This window comes from Nicotiana tabacum, chromosome 16, assembly GCF_000715075.1.
Source record: "Nicotiana tabacum cultivar K326 chromosome 16, ASM71507v2, whole genome shotgun sequence".
NCBI classification, from domain to species: domain Eukaryota; kingdom Viridiplantae; phylum Streptophyta; class Magnoliopsida; order Solanales; family Solanaceae; genus Nicotiana; species Nicotiana tabacum.
In genome coordinates this window covers 8509876-8528825 of record NC_134095.1, presented here as the reverse complement: position 1 = coordinate 8528825, position 18950 = coordinate 8509876, and the positions used below count along the sequence as shown (strand labels likewise).

The window sequence follows — 18950 nt, the reverse complement described above, 5'->3', positions numbered from 1 at the left end:
AGGAAATATTATTGACCGCAGGAAGACAGGGTCACAAAGAAGATTATCAAACTGGGGCAGAAAATTTTCTCTCATTACGAAAATTTTCTTAAAATCAGATAGTCATTTGGGAAAGAGAGAAGATAACACAAGTGTTGAACGAAGAAAAATCCCCAGCAGTATACGAGAAGGGAGATACAAGTTTTAAGAGAAAAGCAATCTTGGAAGATGCAAGATAATCAGTATCATCCCCACCATTGTTAAAAGGAGAAAGATAATTCCCCAGCAGTGTTATTGCCGGCAGGTTTCAGGGAAGTGAAAGCACCAGCTTTAAAGGAAATAGTCTTTGAAGAAAGAAAATGACACATTGATGAAATAAAATATCGATGTTATCCCCAGCAATTTTCAGAGGAATAAAACACCAATTTTGAGAAAGTTGGAGAAGTCAGGAGCCCGCCTGGAGAATGGAGGCTGAATTATTTTGAGAAAGTTGGAGAAGTCAGGAGCCCGCCTGGAGAATGGAGGCTGAATTATTTTGAGGAAGTTGAAGAAGTCAGGAGCCCGCCTGGAGAATGGAGGCTGAATTATTTTCAAAGTTGAAGAAGTCAGGAGCCCGCCTGGAAAATGGAGGTGTTAAAATTTTGAGAAAGTTGAAGAAGTCAGGAGCCCGCCTGGAGAATGGAGGTGTTAGAATTTAAGAAGTTATTGAAGTCAGGATCCCGCCTGGAGAATGGAGGCTGGATTATTTTGGGAAGTTGAAGAAGTCAGGAGCCCGCCTGGAGAATGGAGGTGTTAAAATTTTGAGAAAGTTGAAGAAGTCAGGAGCCCGCCTGGAGAATGGAGGCTGGATTATTTTGGGAAGTTGAAAAAGTCAGGAGCCCGCCTGGAGAATGGAGGTGTTAAAATTTTGAGAAAGTTGAAGAAGTCAGGAGCCCGCCTGGAGAATGGAGGTGTTAGAATTTAAGAAGTTATTGAAGTCAGGAGCCCGCCTGGAGAATGGAGGCTGGATTATTTTGGGAAGTTGAAGAAGTCAGGAGCCCGCCTGGAGAATGGAGGTGTTAGAATTTAAGAAGTTATTGAAGTCAGGAGCCCGCCTGGAGAATGGAGGCTGGATTATTTTGGGAAGTTGAAGAAGTAAGGAGCCCGCCTGGAGAATGGAGGTGTTAAAATTCTGAGGAAGATGTTGAAGTCAGGAGCCCGCCTGCAGAACAGAGGAATACATTTCAAGATCAAACAGAAGTCAGTAATCAGGAGGAGTACAACAAAGATCCCCAGCATAACAAGCTTTAATGTAGGAAGCAGTGTCCCCAGCAGACAGAACGGAATAATAAAACTTATGCTCAAAAAGGCAAAAGGCCAGTGTCATCCCCAGCAGTTTTCGAAAGAAAGGCACCGGAGGAAACACAAGCCGACAAGAGCGAGACAACCAGAGCAAGGGGAAGACAGATAAGATTTTGTAATTCTTAGCTTAGTCTAGCTTCTTATTTTCTTTTGGCAACGGTGTAATAAGGAGATCGGGAGGCAGTAGCAACAGCAATAACAGCAAAAGCAGTTCCATGGTAGTCCCAGCTACCAAAACTTCCTGAACTACATTAACCTTATTCCCTTCTAGCCAGGGATATGTAGGAAACCTTTGAAGCAAAGGTTCGGTTAAATCTTTTTCAAAAAATGCTTCACACGGAGTATTCCAACGGGCAAAAATCGCTCGTATCCTCTCACTTTATCTTTGTACAAAAACTCTTCATGTTTTCGGACAAAGAGGGGCAGCTGTGAGCACGTGATTTTTGCCTCACAAGAATTACTCCCAAAGAAATCATAAATAATTTTTCTTTGTATACGATTTTGAATTTTTCGTGGCATTTTATATGTACATGTTTATTTTATTCTAATTAAAGAAAAATACAGAAAAATAGTAATATAGGTACATGTGCATTTAGGAATTAATATTGCATTTTCATAATTAATTAATCATTGGTTTATATAAAAGGATAAAATAAAATAAAAATATATTTAGGAATTAAATAAACCATAGTTGGTTTTAAAAGAGGGAAAATCACAAAAATATGTAATTGTTGTAATTTTGTCATTTAAGTATGCCTTTGTGTGATTTTATTTTTAATTAAATGTTTAACTTGTGTGATATTTATTGTCAAGTGTTAATTAATATTTGGTTAGTTGTATTTTTGATTTTACAATTTAATTAGGAATTGTGTAAAATTAGGAATTAAAGAAGAAAAAGGAAAAGAGTTCAAAATTAGAATATCCGGATTTGGGCCAAAAGCTTCAAGGCCCAAACGAAATATACCCTAAACCTGCCCAAAAAACCAGCCCAAACCCGGCCAAAATTCAGTCCACCTGCAACCAGTTCAAACGACGCCGTATTGGCACCTCAAGTCTGAACCGTTGATCAAACTGGATCGAACGACCCAGTTCAGTCCCTGCATAGTTGAAACGACACCGTTTCAAATGTTCAATCTTAGCCATCCATTTTCTTTGATCCAACGGCCTCAAGGCCTCACCACAACCCGATCCACTTCACCCCGGGCCAACCCATCCCCCAACTTAAACAAAACGGCGTCGTCCCCTTTAAGTGAATTAATCCTGGTCGTGGATCGTGATGGATCCAACGGCCAAGATCAAAACACCCCTCCCCTATATAAACTCAATCTCCCAACCTAGCCCCCTAACTAAACCCCCCCTCGTCTTCCTGTTCATCATCGTCCCTAAGATGATGCCCCTCCCCCAAACCCTAGCCGCCCTAACTCCCCCGCGCCTGAAACCCGGCAGCCACTACGCTGCTGGTCACCAAACCAACACCCTAAGACCACCTGACCACCCTCAATCCAAATATGGTAACCGTTTAGCTCGAATTTTCATCGAGCTTCTCGAATCTTCATTTGAAGATTCGAGCCAAACTCAGATCCAAACCAACCAGTCCCTAATTGACACCACAACACCCCCTAACCATCCTCGTCATGGATCCGGTAGTAGCATAGGTCGAATCTTCCTAGAACTGCTCGCATCTTCATTCGAAGATCCGAGCAAAACCTAAAACTACCCTAATGTACCTCAAAATCACACCAGTCACTCTCCTGACCTCACTCATAACCAAACCAAACTTGGTTTGGTTCGAATCTGACCAGAAAGGTTCAAACCCCAAAACGGAACCCTAAAATTTCAAATCATGGAATCTGTCCAAATTAATTGAAGGGTTGGGGTCTAATAGACCTTAATCAAGGTGTTCTCAGTTGAGAACACTTCGATTAAAGTCTGTTCAACCTCAAAGTGCTTAGGTCTGAGTTCGAGCCTGGGTCTGTATAATTCTGAAGTTCTGAGGTATTTATCTTTTCCTCTATTTATGATCTTTCTATCTATGTATTCTGCTTAGTTAGTTTTATTAATTTCCCCTGCTTTTCAATTCATCTGCTCATCTCCAGTGGACCTGTTTGTTTGATCCAATTCTGGCATTGTTTCTGTTTGCTGTAATTATTATGAGTTACAATGTGTGTAATCGATTCAAATAAGTTTCGCCGATTAGTTAAGTTTTATTACAAACCTTTGTTTTTGTCAATGCTATTTGAATTGCCTAATTGTCCATTTCTGATTGATTGTTGTAAGTGTTGTAGGCAATTTTATAAATAGTTATCATCAATTAATTCAAGTTTTTATTAGTAGTTTCGTCAAATGGTTTAAGGTCAAGTGTTGTATGTGTTGATCTTTAGACAATTAGCTTCAAAGCTTGTCAATATGCTGACAATGATCCTACCTGATGTTGATTTTGATTTCAATTTCCAGTTTCAGTTTCTAATGGTTGGTTCTGTTAAGTCCTGTGTTGTGTTAATACGGTTTGGATTCAAGTTGAGTCTGTTGTTTCCAGTTAGAATTCAGCCTTAGTCATTTAGTTATTAAAATTTGGTAGGATGGATTGATTATAGCTGTTATAGTTTGTTGTTTGGTCTAATCTATGAGGTTTGAATTGCTGTTTTGTTTTGACTAAGGAAATTGGTTATAGCTGATAAAGTACAAAGGGTTGGGCTAGGACAGTAAAATACATTGGTTTCAGGGGTGATTTGGGATTGAAACAGTTAGGTTTATATTTTAGTGTTAGTGCTTTGTTAATGGGGGTATTAATTAATACATTAATAGGGAACAAAAGGTAATGGGGGGCTGAAAATTAGGGAAAAGGCTTCCTTAGTGGGATTTAAAGTAAAAAGAGCAGACTGAAAGAGAGAAGGAATCTGGAAAAATACTGGAAAAGAGAGGAAAAAATTCAGAAAGTAAAAATCAGAACTTTTACACTAAGAGTTAGAGTGTTAAGGCTAAACTTTTACATTAAGAGTTTCAGGCTGCTTTTCTTGAGTGTTTAACAAATCAGAAGACTGTTTCCTTGCATCTGTCTGTGTTTCATTTTGGTACTGCTGGTTTTCAGTTTTAGTATTTCCTGGATTTATTGGTTGTTGTTGTACTGCTGTGTTGCTGTGTATGCTACTGTTGCTTTCTGCACTGATCCTCCTCTTCTTCTCTTTGCTTTTCAAATACCAGGTACACAAATTGATACACTGGTTCTTGTAGGTTAAAACTTGAAGCATGAATACAAAGAAGTGAAGAGTTGAAGTTTTAAATTCATTATAGTTGTTTATTAATTTGTATACGTATTAGAATACCTTTTTCATTAGAATCATGTAAGTGTTTATTTATGTATAACTGGGACATGCCTTTTTGCAATAGTTTAGTAAGAAAACTACCCATGTATGTTTAGTTAAAAGGATTGATGATATAGTAACTCTTGTTCTGTTACTTCAGTATTATTTGTTAAATTGCATATATCAAAAGCATGTTAGGCCATTTAGATTATTATCAAACATTCAATAGTTATCTCATTGAACAAATGGCCTGTTTCGGAAACTGATAGGAACATTGTTTAATTAGATACAAGTAGTTAATTTAATGCATGTAAATGGTTTAGAAAAAAAATTAATTAGATTTCCAAGTTCTTACATTCCAGTAGAACGCCACTTTAAATTTGAAGAAACTTGTTAATAAGATGATACCATTTTTACAAGCTATGAATGTGTAGAAACCATTAATTAGCCCTATTGGATTAAGGATGGCCCGGGTCCAGTTTTACCTCACATACGTTGGACTTGGGCCCAATAAATGGCAAACGGATCGCCCTTATTGCATCATTTTCAGAATTAACAAATCGTATACGGATCTTAACTCATAACCCGCAAGCATGTAAATAAATTAGGTACTTTTTCTTATTTTATTTTAGAGACGGACGGAAATAGAAAAACATAGTTACTATAGGACGATCCTTTTAAAAATGGAGGTGTGCCTCGCCATAGTAAATCACAAATTGCGGGGCCCTCAGTAAATATTTACTATAAAAATTGCTTAGACTTCGGAATGGACCGTTTAGCAAACTTTCACGGCCCTACCCAAAGTAAGTGATACGCTAGTCGCTTTAGGCGCGCCTTTAATAATTTAATTTTCTTAAAACTCGGGTGCACATTTATGTGACCCAAATCAAAATCTCAATAGAGTCGGAATATGTCGATAACTACGGGTACATTGATGTGACGTGGTTCGAGATACATGTTCACGATGTTGCAATTCTCTATATAATAATAATAACAATAAAGCGGTTAAAAGTTGAAATTGCACTATAATTTTTGAACATGTATTAAAATCAGATATTTTAGCTATTACAACAGTTTAAGCGACCGTGCTAGAACCACGGGATTCGGGGGTGCCTAACACCTTCCCTCGGGTCAACAGAATGCCTTACTTAGAATTTCTGGTTCGCAGACTTCATTTGGAAAGTCGAATATTTTCCTCGATACGGGATTAAATTGGTGACTTGGGACACCTTAAATCTCCCAAGTGGCGACTCTGAATAAATAAATAAATCCCGTTTCGATTGTCCTTTAATTGGAAAAACTCCTTCACCCCTTGCGGGGACGGAAAAAGGAGGTGTGACAGATGTCAAGACAGCATTTCTTCATGGTGATCTAAAAGAAGAAATCTATATGGAGCAGTCGGAAGGTTTTGAGATTTCAGGAAAAGAAAACCTCGTTTATAAGCTTACGAAAAGTTTATATGGCCTAAAGCAAGCACCAAGGCAGTGGTACAAAAAGTTTGACTCATTTATGGTAAGTCAAGGATATAAAAGGACTGTTGCAGATCAGTGTGTTTACATTCAGAGATTTTCGGATGGCAATTTTGTTGTACTTCTACTTTATGTAGACGACATGTTGATCGTCGGACAAGATGCAACAAAAATTAGACAGTTGAAGAAAGAACTCTCTAAGTCCTTTGAAATGAAAGACTTAGGTCCAGCTCAGCATATTTTGGGATTGCAGATAACTCGAGATAGGAGAAATAAGAAGTTATGGCTATCTCAAGAAAATTATATTGAACGGGTGATCAAACAGTTCAATATGAGTAATGCCAAACCGGTAGGTGCCCCTTTGGCAAATCACTTCAAGTTGAGCAAGAGTTTGTGCCCCTCATCCAAGAAAGAGATTGAGGAGATGTCTACAATTCCATATTCTTCAGCAGTTGGAAGTCTAATGTATGCCATGGTTTGCACGAGGCCAGATATCGCACATGCGGTAGGTGTGGTAAGTCATTTTCTTTCTAACCCTGGAAAGAAACATTGGGAGGCAGTTAAGTGGATTCTCAGGTATCTTAAAGGTACTTCAAAATCAAGTCTGTGCTTTGGGGGAGCTGATCCAGTCTTGGAAGGCTATACAGATTCAGATATGGCCAGAGATCCTGATGGAAGAAAATCAACCTCAGGATATGTTTATACTTTTGTAGGGGGAGTTGTGTCATGGCAGTCAAGATTGCAGAAATGTGTTGCACTATCCACAACTGAAGCAGAATATATTGCTGTAGCGGAAGCTGGAAAAGAAATGTTGTGGCTAAAGCGGTTTCTCCAAGAACTAGGGATAAATCAAACAGAGTATAAGATACATTGTGATAGTCAAAGTGCAATTGATTTAAGCAAAAACTCAATGTATCATTTTCGGACAAAGCACGTCGACATTCGCTATCACTGGATACACGAGGTGATGGATCAACAACTGTTGAAACTAGTGAAGATCCATACGAAGGAGAATCCAGCAGACATGTTAACAAAGGTGGTCACTCAAGAAAAGTTAGAGCTGTGCAGAGACATAGTTGGAATAACTTTCAAATAGTAGCTGTGTTGGAATGCAGCTGAAGGGGGAGAATTGATAAGTTCAGCTGCTGCCAACTACCAATTCTAGAAGTCCACCATTGTTGAAGCCACCAACCCATTGTTGAAGCCTCCATTGTTGAATGAAGAATTCAACCACCAACCACCTTCTTTAAGGCTATAAATAGAGCCTTATGTTTTACACAGAAATATCAATCCAGAGAGATTGAAATACAATCCAGGAAGAGATTGTGAGAACAAAAAGAGAGTTTGGTGAGGTTTTTTTGTAGAGAGAAATTCTTGGTGTAAATTCTCTGTAATTCTATTCTTGTGAAATAGAGTTGTTTTTCCTCCCAAATAATCTTCATATTGATCCGAGAATCACAACAACCTTGTGCAGAAAATCAACAGAACTGCAACCAGCCTTATAAACATTGTCCATAATCTGTTTGAAAGAAGGCTTAAAAGAGAGAGTTTTGTCAATCCAAACGCCATGAGCAATGGACAAACGAGGACCTCCATAGGGGCTGCCATCGGCAAAGACATCAGTGATGACCCGAGAAGAAACATAGTTAAGTTCTTCAATGGAGTTGAACTTGAGAAAAGACAACAGTTGGTCCAATGAACGACCTTTTGAGCCAGCAGCAATCATACCAAGAACTTTTTGAATAGAGAGTGGGGATAATACTATGTTGGCATTGGGCTGACGAAGTTTGCTGAAGAATACATGTTTTGCAAGCATTAAAGAAACATCCGTTTGCTTTAAGATTGATCTATAGAAATCCATATTGTCAAAAATACTATATACTTGGTGAGTAAAAACTTGGAGATTGCTCGAGTTTTTCTTTTTTATGTCTTTTGATATAATCGGATTCTTGACATAGAAGTTGCTAGCCTGCTTTAATTAGGTTTGTGTTAATAGTATTCGATCATAATTAGATTTTCTTTGATATAAAGCACAAATAAAATTATATAAGATGCCAGAGATATATGAATTAAGGTTTCATCATAAGGGTACAACAACAACAATGACAACAAATAAAAAAAGTGTAATCCTACAACTGGGGTCTGGGGAGGATCATACCTTCAAGAAGGCAGAGGCTGTTTCCGGAAAATATGTAGCACCACTCAACTTAGTCCTAATAGATGATAAATATATCATTCTCTGCAAATATAACACTCCTCTCAATGCTAATATAAAGCTTTCTATCGTCCATGCTATAATTTGAATTCAGACATTTCACGTAGGTTAACCAGCTAGAGGATTCATCACACTGCCAATGAATAACACCGCACCAGTAGATTCGTCTCTTATAAGGAATAGGAATGGATGGTCCGCAACAAAATCCATTTCCTTCTCAATAATCAAGGACATGGTCATTATTACAGTAGCGGTAACAGCTGCAGCTTCGGTTCCTTCCTCATTTACCTCAATGAAAGACTTGTGAAAAACCTGTGAAACAGACAGGTTCTGAGGCATAGGAGAATCAACCATCTCAGTGAGGCTACCACCACAAAAAGGCAACGTGAGGCCGAGTCCCTTTAGAATGTTGGAAGCTTCAAATCCAAAAGTTATTTTAAATTTAGGGATAAGAAACTTGCGCGCTCTAACTTTTCCATATGGAACATGGTTATTTAAAAATCCTGGTTCTAAGCTGATTTTTTCCAGTAAAGCAGGTAATCCATCATGGGCATCTGGGAGAATGAAATACATACAGAAGCGACGCGTATCCGTGCCTTGTTTATAAGGAAGCCTCAATATTTTAAAGCAATCAAACGCTGCTATGTACTGCTTCTTCTTGCTAGTCATAAATGGTGCTTGAATAGACCCTCCATTGAGGAGATGGAAGTCATGATCTTTCGTTTCTGACACATCGAACTTCTCATTCCATTCTCCTTTGAAATATAGTGCATTGGACAAGATCAGCCTTGTCATGTTGTTCACTGCATCGCGAGGAAGAATCTCTTTGATAAGACCATTTGTCTCCATTTTAGCCCACTGATTGACTTGATCGGCAACCTCAGCAGCCTTAATCAATTTTCAAGACAAACAGGTAATGATAGAATTAGCACATATATGCTTCAGCCAATATTTTTTTTTAAAATATAGCCAACAAAGGGTAATTGCAGTAATAAATCGATCACAGTACAAGGAAGGGGTAAGTAAGATCAGAAGTTGGCTGTTTTACATGTTAGTTAAGCAATGATTTGGGATTAGGCAGTGCACAAGTGAGGCCAATCTGAGCTTAAGTAATTAAGCACAGACCTAGGTCTGTATCTTGTTAAGCTTAGAACCATTTATGCTTATTTACTGAAGAAGCTTACTATCACTCAATAAAATGCCCAATTATTTAACTACCGTATCACATACATGATAGGGCATTCATAAATTTTTCCTCTCATTCTTGGCTGCTTATCAAATAATTTTTTTGATTCTTTCAACTGTCCTAATTGTCTGATACTTTCCGCTCTTTTAGAGTCAGATTGATCAAGCTATTAATCAAATAATCAATTATGCGTCCATCCCATATTAATTGCAAACATCTGCACTCATCTCATATGTTAGTGTTTCCAGGCTAATGATGTGAATAGTAAATATTGGTTATGATAGTTTACAAACTAATTTTAATCAGTCTGATATACTCTGAAATGTAAATAGTAGCTATATTGTGTCGTTTGGTTTAGTGATAAGAGAATAAGGGAAAATAAATAAAATGTTGTCGTTTAGATAAGTGAGTTCGTAGCTAATGAAAAGTGTCTTACGGCGTCGTTTGAAGGTGTTAGTTAGACGGTTAAAAAGGGCGGAGGTCGTTAACAGAATTAGGGAGGTCCTTAGGGATTTTTACAGTGATTAGTTGGAAATAGATAGGGAATTCAAATGTACACATTCATATGATGAAATGGAATCTCTTTCCCTTCTTCTTCTTCACTGAATTCGTCTCTTCTCTTTTCGGTCTTTGTTCAGGAGATCTTCTCTTTTAACACCTTAGAAGATTGGGTTTTCTTATTAATTTCTTGTTTGTAATCTCGGGTGTATCACGGTCAACACGAAAAAGTAATAAGAATTCAATGAAACAAATTTATATCTATATCTATACTATATTAAAAGCATGAAGGCCCTTAGCGAAATGCCGGTCGTCTTTTTTATCCCTTTAAAATAGAGTTCGCACTAGACAAAATAGTCATTAATTATTCCCATAATACTTACTATTTTGAAGTCAATTAAAACTTTACTTATTAAAGTTTTCCTTACACAAAAAATCATAATATTTAGGACATCAAAATAAATTAAGTTTACCATTTAAAAATCAAACAATTAGTTTATAATTTTCTTCTTCTTATTCTACGTGCATAGAATATTTTAGGAACGTGCAAAGCTCCATTCAATGTAGTACACACTTTTCTTCCAATAAAATATTTAAACTACTCTATATACATCAATTTATATTATTATTTACTTGAAAATATACTTATGTTATTAATTGTAGTTTTTTTTGTTATCTATAACTTTAGCCCTTTCTAACCATCTAAAAATCATGAGTACTATGAAAAACTTAAAATCGAATTTTTGAAATAATACTTGACAACTATACAAAAAAATAATGAAAAATAAATAGTGTACAATTCAGTGTAGTTGGAAAACAAAGTAAAATACTCTTAACTTAATTATCGGATAAAGTTATAATTTAATACTTAAAACTTTTAAATCAACTAAAATTTTAGTTATTAAATAACTCTTTATTATAGCTATATACAAAATTATAATATTTTAAATATTAAATAAATTATTTACTTATTTGAAGTGTGTAACACATTCATAGTAATATCTTTCATATTAATTTTTTAGTATCTGGAATTTTGAAATCAACTAAATTTTATCTATTGAGCTTTTGTATAATATTTGAAACTACACTCAATAATTATTTCGACATCCAAACATCATTTATTCTCAATGTGTAGAATCTAATACTAATTATAAAACAACATACAATCACTTATTATTTTTATTAATGTATGCAAACTTAAAATAATAACGATAAAATAATAGAAGAAAAAATTGATTCTAAATGAGTCGCCGTTAATTATCTTTTTCTTTTTGCAAATATTTTAATAAATGAAAGCTAAATAATTAATATATATATATATATATATATATATATATATATATATATATATATATATATATATATATTAATTATTGGATCGAGTTTAATTATTTTTAACGTTTATATTTTCACATATCAATTTTTTCAAGCCAACCTCGTCATGATAAAAGTAATTAATTTTAATTATTTGATCATTACCAATGCATAAAATAACAATAATTATCGTAAGATATTCTTATAAAACTACAAGGACTTTCATTGCGCTGGATATGAGATCAACAAAAATATTTTCAGAAAGTTATACATTTTATTTTATTTTTATTATAACTCAAAACATTATTTAATATTATTTATGTAATATTTAAAGAAGTTATCTACTTATTGACAAGGGGAAGACACGCAAAGTGCACACCCTACTTTTAACGAAATATCATTCGTGTTTTTATTTTTTTTTAAATAGAGTTCACACTAGACAAAATAGTCATTTGATTATTTCTTAATATTTAAGACTTTGAAAAAAACTAAAATATTTTTTACTAAATTATTCCTTTTTTGAAATAAGTATACATTAGAGTGATTAAGACATGTATGATGGAGCTAAGACTCGGGTTAGGACAGTATGAGGCGACTCCGAGCATTTTCCAGTTGTTATGGGATTACACCAAGGGTCTGCATTCAGCCCTTTCCTATTTGCCCTGTTGATGGATGCACTAACTCATCATATTCAAGGGGAGGTGTCATAGTGCATGTTATTAGCTGATGACATAGTTCTAATTGACGAGACACGAGGCGGCGTCATCGAGAGGCTAGAGGTTTGGAGACATGCCCTTGAGTCTAAAGGTTTCAAGTTGAGCAGGACGAAGACAGAATACCTCGAGTGCAAATTTGGGATCGAACCGACGGAAGTGGGAGTGAAAGTGAGGCTGGACTCTCAAGTCATTCCCAAGAGGGGTAGTTTCAAGTACCTTGGGTCGGTTATTCAGGGGATTGGGGAGATCGACGAGGATGTCACACACCGCATAGGGGTAGGGTGGATGAAGTGGAGGTTAGCGTCGGGAGTCCTGTGTGACAAGAAAGTGCCACCGTTACTAAAAGGTATGTTTTATAGAGCAGTGATTAGACCGGCCATGTTGTATGGGACTGAGTGTTGGCCGGTTAAGAACTCACACGTCCAGAAGATGAAAGTAGCAGAGATGAGGATGTTGAGGTGGATGTGTGGGCATACAAGGATGGACAAGATTAGGAACGAAGATATTCGACAAAAGATGGGTGTGGCCCCCATGGAGGACAAGATGCGGGAAGCAAGACTCAGATGGTTCGGGCACATTCAGAGGAGGAGCACTGATGCACCGGTGAGGAGGTATGAGCGGCTGGCTGTGGTGGGCACGAGGAGAGGTAGAGGGCAACCTAAGAAGTATTGGGGAGAGGTGATCAGACAGGACTTGGCGCGACTTACGATTACTGAGGACATGGCCCTTGACAGGGAATTATGGAGGTCGAGCATTAAGGTTGTAGGTTAGGGGAAGTTGTGAATATTTATACAGCGCACTAGAGTGAGACTAGCCAATTAAGAGTTAGTCTTTGGCTGCTACTGGTCATCTACTGATGCAGGGCTTTATCTGCTGGTTATTATTGTGTCATCCATCTATTTCGTATTTCTTATATTACTGTTATTTTATTATGAGTTTATTGATGATACTAATATATCTTCTCTTGTTGCTTTCTTGAGCCGAAGGTCTCCTGGAAACAGCCTCTCCGCCCCTTGGGGAAGGGGTAAGGTCTGCGTACATATTACCCTCCCCAGACCCCAATTGTAGGATTGTACTGGGCCGTTGTTGTTGTTGTTGTATGAAGTCAAAATATTTAGGACTTTAAAATTAAATGAACTTTTACCTTATATATAAATTATTAAAATAAAGAAAAATCTCCAACGACCCAAAATTAACAACTAAATCACAAAATCTTTACCACGTTTATTCTGCCAATCTCCCAAATCCTTCATTAATAAAGATGTCGTACCCTTCATATTTTCAATTCCAACAATATCAAGTTAAATAGTACTAATGAGTTAATATTTACCTATAATTAATAAAAGACTGGAATTAAAACTTTGAAAATATTTCGTTAAAGTACAAACATACTACAACAAAAATGCAAACTGAGATTTAACATTGTGAATCCTAATATCTTACACGCAAAATATATTTTTTAAATGATATTTATGTCAGTTTTAAGAAGTTTTTATTCAACACATGAGTACACGCGCATCCCGTTTACCGTAAGACTAGTTAAAGAAAAGGACTAACCTTGTTCTGAAAATCAACAGACTCTAAAGCAGCCTTGTAAACATTGTCCACAACCTGCTTGAAAGAAGGCTTAAGAGGGAGTGTTTGGTCGATCCAAACACCATTAGCAACAGACAAACGAGGACCTCCACTGGAGCTGCCGTCAACAAAGACGATATTGACAAGATGAGAATAAAGAGAGTTGAGTTCATCAATCGATTTGGACTTGAGGAAACAGAGCAGCTGATCCTGCGTTGGTCCTTTACATCCGGCAGCAATAAGGCCAAGTACAATTTGAATTGAGAGAGGAGACAACACAAGGTTGGTATCGCCTTTAACCTCTTTGGAGAAAATGTGCTTAGCGAGCATGAAAGAAACATCCGTTTGGTTGTTGATTGACTCCCTGAGATCCATAGTTGCGCTATGCGTGCAAAGAAGAAGTAGGAGGAGGCAAGAATTTATATATTATACTGTTGCTTAACAGGTGGGGTTTTGAATTTGGAGAAATGGCGATCGAATAAGGAAACAATCTTTAAATATCACATTCATACGCCGGAAGAAAGGAACACACACGTAGCATTGTCTTTCCACAACAAAATCAATATTATATTCTACAGGAAGTTCAATGCACCTATTATTTAATTGTAATTGATGGAAACGAAGGGAAGCTGTTAGAGGGAAACAACAACAAAATGACACGGAAAAGGCTAGCAGAGCATGTAATGTCCACCTGGCGTTGACTTGGGAGTTATCAACCTGTTGTGTTAGAAGCGTGTAAAATTGTGACTATTCAACAGACTAGTGTTAGTTTTTCATTTTAGTAATTACGTTGTCTTGATCAAGTCAGCTTTTAGGTGGATGTTAAGGTATATAAATAATATCTAAAAAATGAGTACATGAAAGAGAAAATGACATGTTACCTTATACACTTATTTAGGACAAATTCCTTACTGCTACAGAGCCAACATAAGTACAAGCTCCCTATGAATAATATAGTTGCAGACTTGCAGTTGTATCAGCCCTTATGAAGAACAGGAACAGAATAAGTAATAAAGTCGACGAGATTTCATTAATGGGCACCGAACATAATAGTATTGACAAGGCAATATTAACACCTGCAGCTTCCATTCCTTGGTCATTACCTCAACAAAGGACTTATGAAAATGTCTGAAACTAACAGGTTTTAAGCTTGAAAGGAAGCCACAATATCACCGACACCGCCTTCAGAGAAATTAATGTAAGACCAAAAGATGGTTTAAATTTTTCGGATAAGAATGAGAAATTGAGAAAAAAATGTCACAATAAAGTATTATCTTAATTTGCTAGTATTCAGAAAGTTACAGTATAGTGTTTAGTAAGGACTTGTTATTTTTTCCCCTTCTCTTCATCAGCCCAAAGTTGATTTGAATTATCTATTTCAACAGCTTTCAACATTATCAGCACCAAAAAATGTAATTTTACTCAACACACCATAATATGGGTACCATTAGTTTTATAAGTAAAACAGTCATAATTGATAACTAAGTTGTGGACATAAATAAATCAAGTCCATAGTAAACTTTTAAGTTACTCTTAAACTCTATATCATGTCACAATACGCACAAAAAATCAAGCAAAGACGAGTCAATTATATAAGATGCCAGATATGAAGTACAAGATCTCATCAAACAGATACACAAATCAGGAAACTGATTATTTAGATACATAACACTTCTCATCAAGCAGATACACAAATCAAGAAACAGGTTATTTATATACATAACACTTATCCTTGTCCAGTATAGATCAATCCTTCTTTACAAATATAAGATCTCGCCATGTTAAACTAAGCTTTATATTATTCATGCAATAATTCGGATTCAGATCTCTTTCCTTCCAGATTTCTTTGTTGCTTCCGTGGGCTAACCAGCTAGAGGATTCAGCACGCTCCCTATGAAAAACACAGCACCGGTAGATTCGTCTCTTATAAGGAATAGAAATGGATGGTCAGCAACAAACTCCATTTCCTTCTCAATTATCAAGGACTTGGTCATTATTACACTAGCTGTAACAGCTGCAGCTTCTGTTCCTTCCTCATTTACCTCAATGAAGGACTTGTGAAAAATCTGCGAAACAAACAACCTCCCAGCTAACGGGGAATCCACCATCTCAGTGAGGCCACCACTGGAGAAAGGCAATGTGAGGCCAAGTCCCTTTAGAACCTTGGAAGCTTCAAAACCAAAAGTTGTTTTGAATTTAGGGATAAGAAACTTGCGCATTTTAGCTTTTTCAAACGGAATGTGATGATCTATAAAACCAGGTTCTGAACTAATCTTGTCCAATAGAGCTGGTAATTCATCACGAGCATCTGGCAAAATTAAATACATGCAGAAACGACGCATATCTTTGCCTTGCTTGTAATGAAGTCCCAACACTTTGAAGCCATCAAAGGCTACTGCATATTGCTTGTTCTTGCTAGTCATGAACGGCGCTTTAATAGACCCTCCACTGAGGAGATGGAATTTATGGTCTTTTGTTTCTGAAGCATTGAACTTGTCATTCCATACTCCTTTAAAATATAATGCATTTGCAAAGATGAGCCTTGTCATATTGTTTACTGTTCCATGAGGAAGAATCTCTTTAATGAGATTATTTGTCTTCATTTTAGCCCACTGATTGACTTGATTGGCAACCTCAGCAGCCTTATTCAATTAGCAAGACAAACAGAGTATACGACAGAATTAACACGTATATGCTTTAGCCAACAAAGGGAGTTTGCAGTAAGAAGATTGATTACAGTACTTGCAAGGGGTAAGTGAGAATTTGGATGCTTTACATGGTATATTTTAAGCACTGATTGGGTGTAGATTTAGGCCAAAAACTGAAGTTTTACAAAATTAAGCACGGCCACATATCCAGTTGAGCTTAGAACTACTTAGGCTTCTTTAGCTACCTACAAAAAAGAAGCTTATTACCACTCAGTAAAATGTCGAACTAGTCAACTAACCTGCTAAACAATAAGCATTGATGAAGATGAATTGTGACTCTTTCATCTTACTTTTCAAATTAACAACCAATACTTTTTACTCTTTAAACTGCCTCAATTCTGTGAAACGAGTATCAACCGTTGACATTATTTAGTTTTGTTACTACTTGAGGCTAAGCAATATAGCTTCTGTCCTAATTGTTTAACACTTTTCATTATTTTAAAGTCAGATTGGTCAATCAATCATTTATACCTCAATCCCAAGTTAATTAGTTGCAGTTTACTATATGTATATCCATTTTATATGATATATTTGGAGGGCTTATGATGAGAGTAATATGCAGGGTCAATTATACTAGTTAAAGAACCAATTTTCAGCAGTCAGCATGAACAAAGAATATTAAACCCCAGCACAAAAGAAACAAGATTTGAATGAAACAAACGAATAAAGGCCTAACCTTGCACTGAAAATCAACAGAATTGGAAGCTGCTTTGTAAACTTTATCCACAACCTTTTTGTAAGAAGGCTTAAAAGGCAGTGTTTGGTCGATCCAAACACCATTAACAACAGACAAACGAGGACCTCCATTGGGGCTGCCATCAACAAAGACGACGCTGACAAAATGAGAATAAAGAGAGTTGAGTTCATCAATGGATTTGGACTTGAGGAAGCAGAGCAGCTGATCCTTAGTTGGCCCCTTAGAACCGGCCGCAATCAGGCCAAGTACTATTTGAATTGAGAGAGGAGAAAACACCAGGTTGGAATCGCCCTTAACTTCTTTGGAGAAAACATGCTTAGCGAGCATGAAAGAAACGTCTGTTTGGGTGGTGATCGATTCCCCCATATCCATATTTTGATCATCGGAAGATTTAGATGAGTGAAAGTGAGAGTGAGAATGAGAAGAATGAGAGTGAGAGTGTCCCATGACGGGCAAATTGATCACAAAGTTGAAAGCTTTGCAAGAATTTATATAACAATCACTGATAACTAACATGTGGGGGTTTTGAATTTGAATTCGATTCCGCAAAACCCATATGGAGAAATGATGAATAAAGAAAATAAAAATTTTAACATTAAGCTTTATTCTTAGAAGATTGCGTTCATACACAAGAAAGAACAGAGGAAGGGAACACGTTAACACTCACTTTCAACAAGTAGAGTCAAGATATTGTTGTTTATTGAGTGGATAATTGAATAAAAACACGAAGTACAGAGATTGAAGCACGTAGCTTGGAAATTAAGTCGTCTTCTTCGTGCACAAAATATGGAGAGAAAGGAGATTATGTCCCAGCTGTTAGCCCAACAAGAAGAGAATCAATGCAGTCTGTCCCAAATAAATAACAGTTGATATTCTGGCGTCCAAATTAAGCAAATATTTTTGTTTATTTTTTTATGGTGTATCTAGTATAACATAAATTCTTTTTCCTCTGAAACGGCGGCCCCGGTGCACAAAGCATCCAGCACTAATGACTATTTTGGGTGCGATATAGACAGCCTAACCTAATGCAAGTGAAATTATTTTAGAAAGTCACACAAAGTCAACTTTACCGTTGCTTCAAAGCTCCATTCCATAAATTATTTTATCTTACAAAATTATTTTCTAAATTATTAGTTTAACAAGTAAATGAATACGCTCTTCGCGTAGTTTTCTGGAAGAACTCAAATGACATTACAAAAATATTTTTTTTGTGTGAATTTTGTTGAAAAATATGAAGAATTGTGAGAAATGGTGAATTACATTCTTATTTATATAAATCAAGCTCTAATACCATATCAATAAAAATTTAGTCAAGTAGAACAATGCAAGAAAATGCACAAATATATTTGCTTCTAAATTTTTTTGAATGAGAATTTACAATATAATTCAAATAAAATTATTTTTTGTCACACTATGTCACCATTCAGTACTTCAAAGTTACCATCAAATGCTCTTGAAAGTGACGCTCTTCAGAAGTCTTAATTTCACATTGAGTCCTTGAATATAACAACAACGAAAAAAGTAAAAAATCTATTGATTGAAAAGAAAATAAAGAAAAAAAGGTTAGTTACCCCAAAAAGGGTTATCACGTATAAGGGGAATATCAAAAGTTTAGTGAGCGAAAAAAAAAAGTAGAGTTTCTATTAATATTACATCTCATTTAATAGTGAATTTATTTTGAATATTTTCCTCATAATTTGTTCTAAAAATATTTCTCAAATAAAAGGGATTAGGTTTCGATTAATATTTTACTTTAGTTCTTTTAGGACAATAGAAAGCACAGTTAATTATTTTCTACTAATTTTAGAACTGCATTAACCGTTTCTAGTAACTTTATAAAAAGTATAGTAATATTTTATTATATGACACTGTAGCAGATATATTTGGTTAAATTTTCTCAAATAGTAATTCCGATGTATAAATTAATTTATATGCTTTTGAGTAAACGCT

At 36.0% G+C, this 18950-nt stretch overlaps 3 protein-coding genes across 3 annotated transcripts; all 3 read right to left on the bottom strand.

Annotated features, from left to right (window-relative positions):
* Window positions 1–7529: 7529 nt before the first annotated feature.
* Window positions 7530–7952, bottom strand: LOC107770054 (serpin-ZX). Its single transcript, XM_016589316.1, has one exon. It carries the CDS (start codon window positions 7950–7952, stop codon window positions 7530–7532), a length of 423 nt encoding a protein of 140 aa, XP_016444802.1.
* Window positions 7953–8105: 153 nt separating this feature from the next.
* LOC107817757 (serpin-ZX) lies at window positions 8106–14230 on the bottom strand. The gene is made up of 2 exons (XM_075232583.1): window positions 13578–14230; window positions 8106–9194 (listed from the first exon to the last, which is right to left on the bottom strand). Exons 1-2 carry the CDS (start codon window positions 13968–13970, stop codon window positions 8415–8417), a joined length of 1173 nt encoding a protein of 390 aa, XP_075088684.1. The 5' UTR covers window positions 13971–14230; the 3' UTR covers window positions 8106–8414.
* Window positions 14231–15205: 975 nt separating this feature from the next.
* On the bottom strand, window positions 15206–17836 carry LOC107817774 (serpin-ZX). The gene is made up of 2 exons (XM_016643646.2): window positions 16980–17836; window positions 15206–16237 (listed from the first exon to the last, which is right to left on the bottom strand). The coding sequence occupies exons 1-2, from the start codon at window positions 17514–17516 to the stop codon at window positions 15458–15460; spliced, it is 1317 nt and encodes a 438-aa protein (XP_016499132.1). The 5' UTR covers window positions 17517–17836; the 3' UTR covers window positions 15206–15457.
* Window positions 17837–18950: the final 1114 nt, after the last annotated feature.

Coding starts and splice junctions, on each gene's coding strand:
- LOC107770054 (XM_016589316.1), bottom strand. CDS start 7,952: ATGGATTTCTATAGATCAATCTTAAAGCAAACGGATGTTTCTTTAATG.
- LOC107817774 (XM_016643646.2), bottom strand. CDS start 17,516: ATGTTAGTTATCAGTGATTGTTATATAAATTCTTGCAAAGCTTTCAAC. Junction 16,238..16,979: donor CTGTTGATTTTCAGTGCAAG/GTTAGGCCTTTA, acceptor TAATTGAATAAG/GCTGCTGAGGTTGCCAATCA.
- LOC107817757 (XM_075232583.1), bottom strand. CDS start 13,970: ATGGATCTCAGGGAGTCAATCAACAACCAAACGGATGTTTCTTTCATG. Junction 9,195..13,577: donor CTGTTGATTTTCAGAACAAG/GTTAGTCCTTTT, acceptor AAATTGATTAAG/GCTGCTGAGGTTGCCGATCA.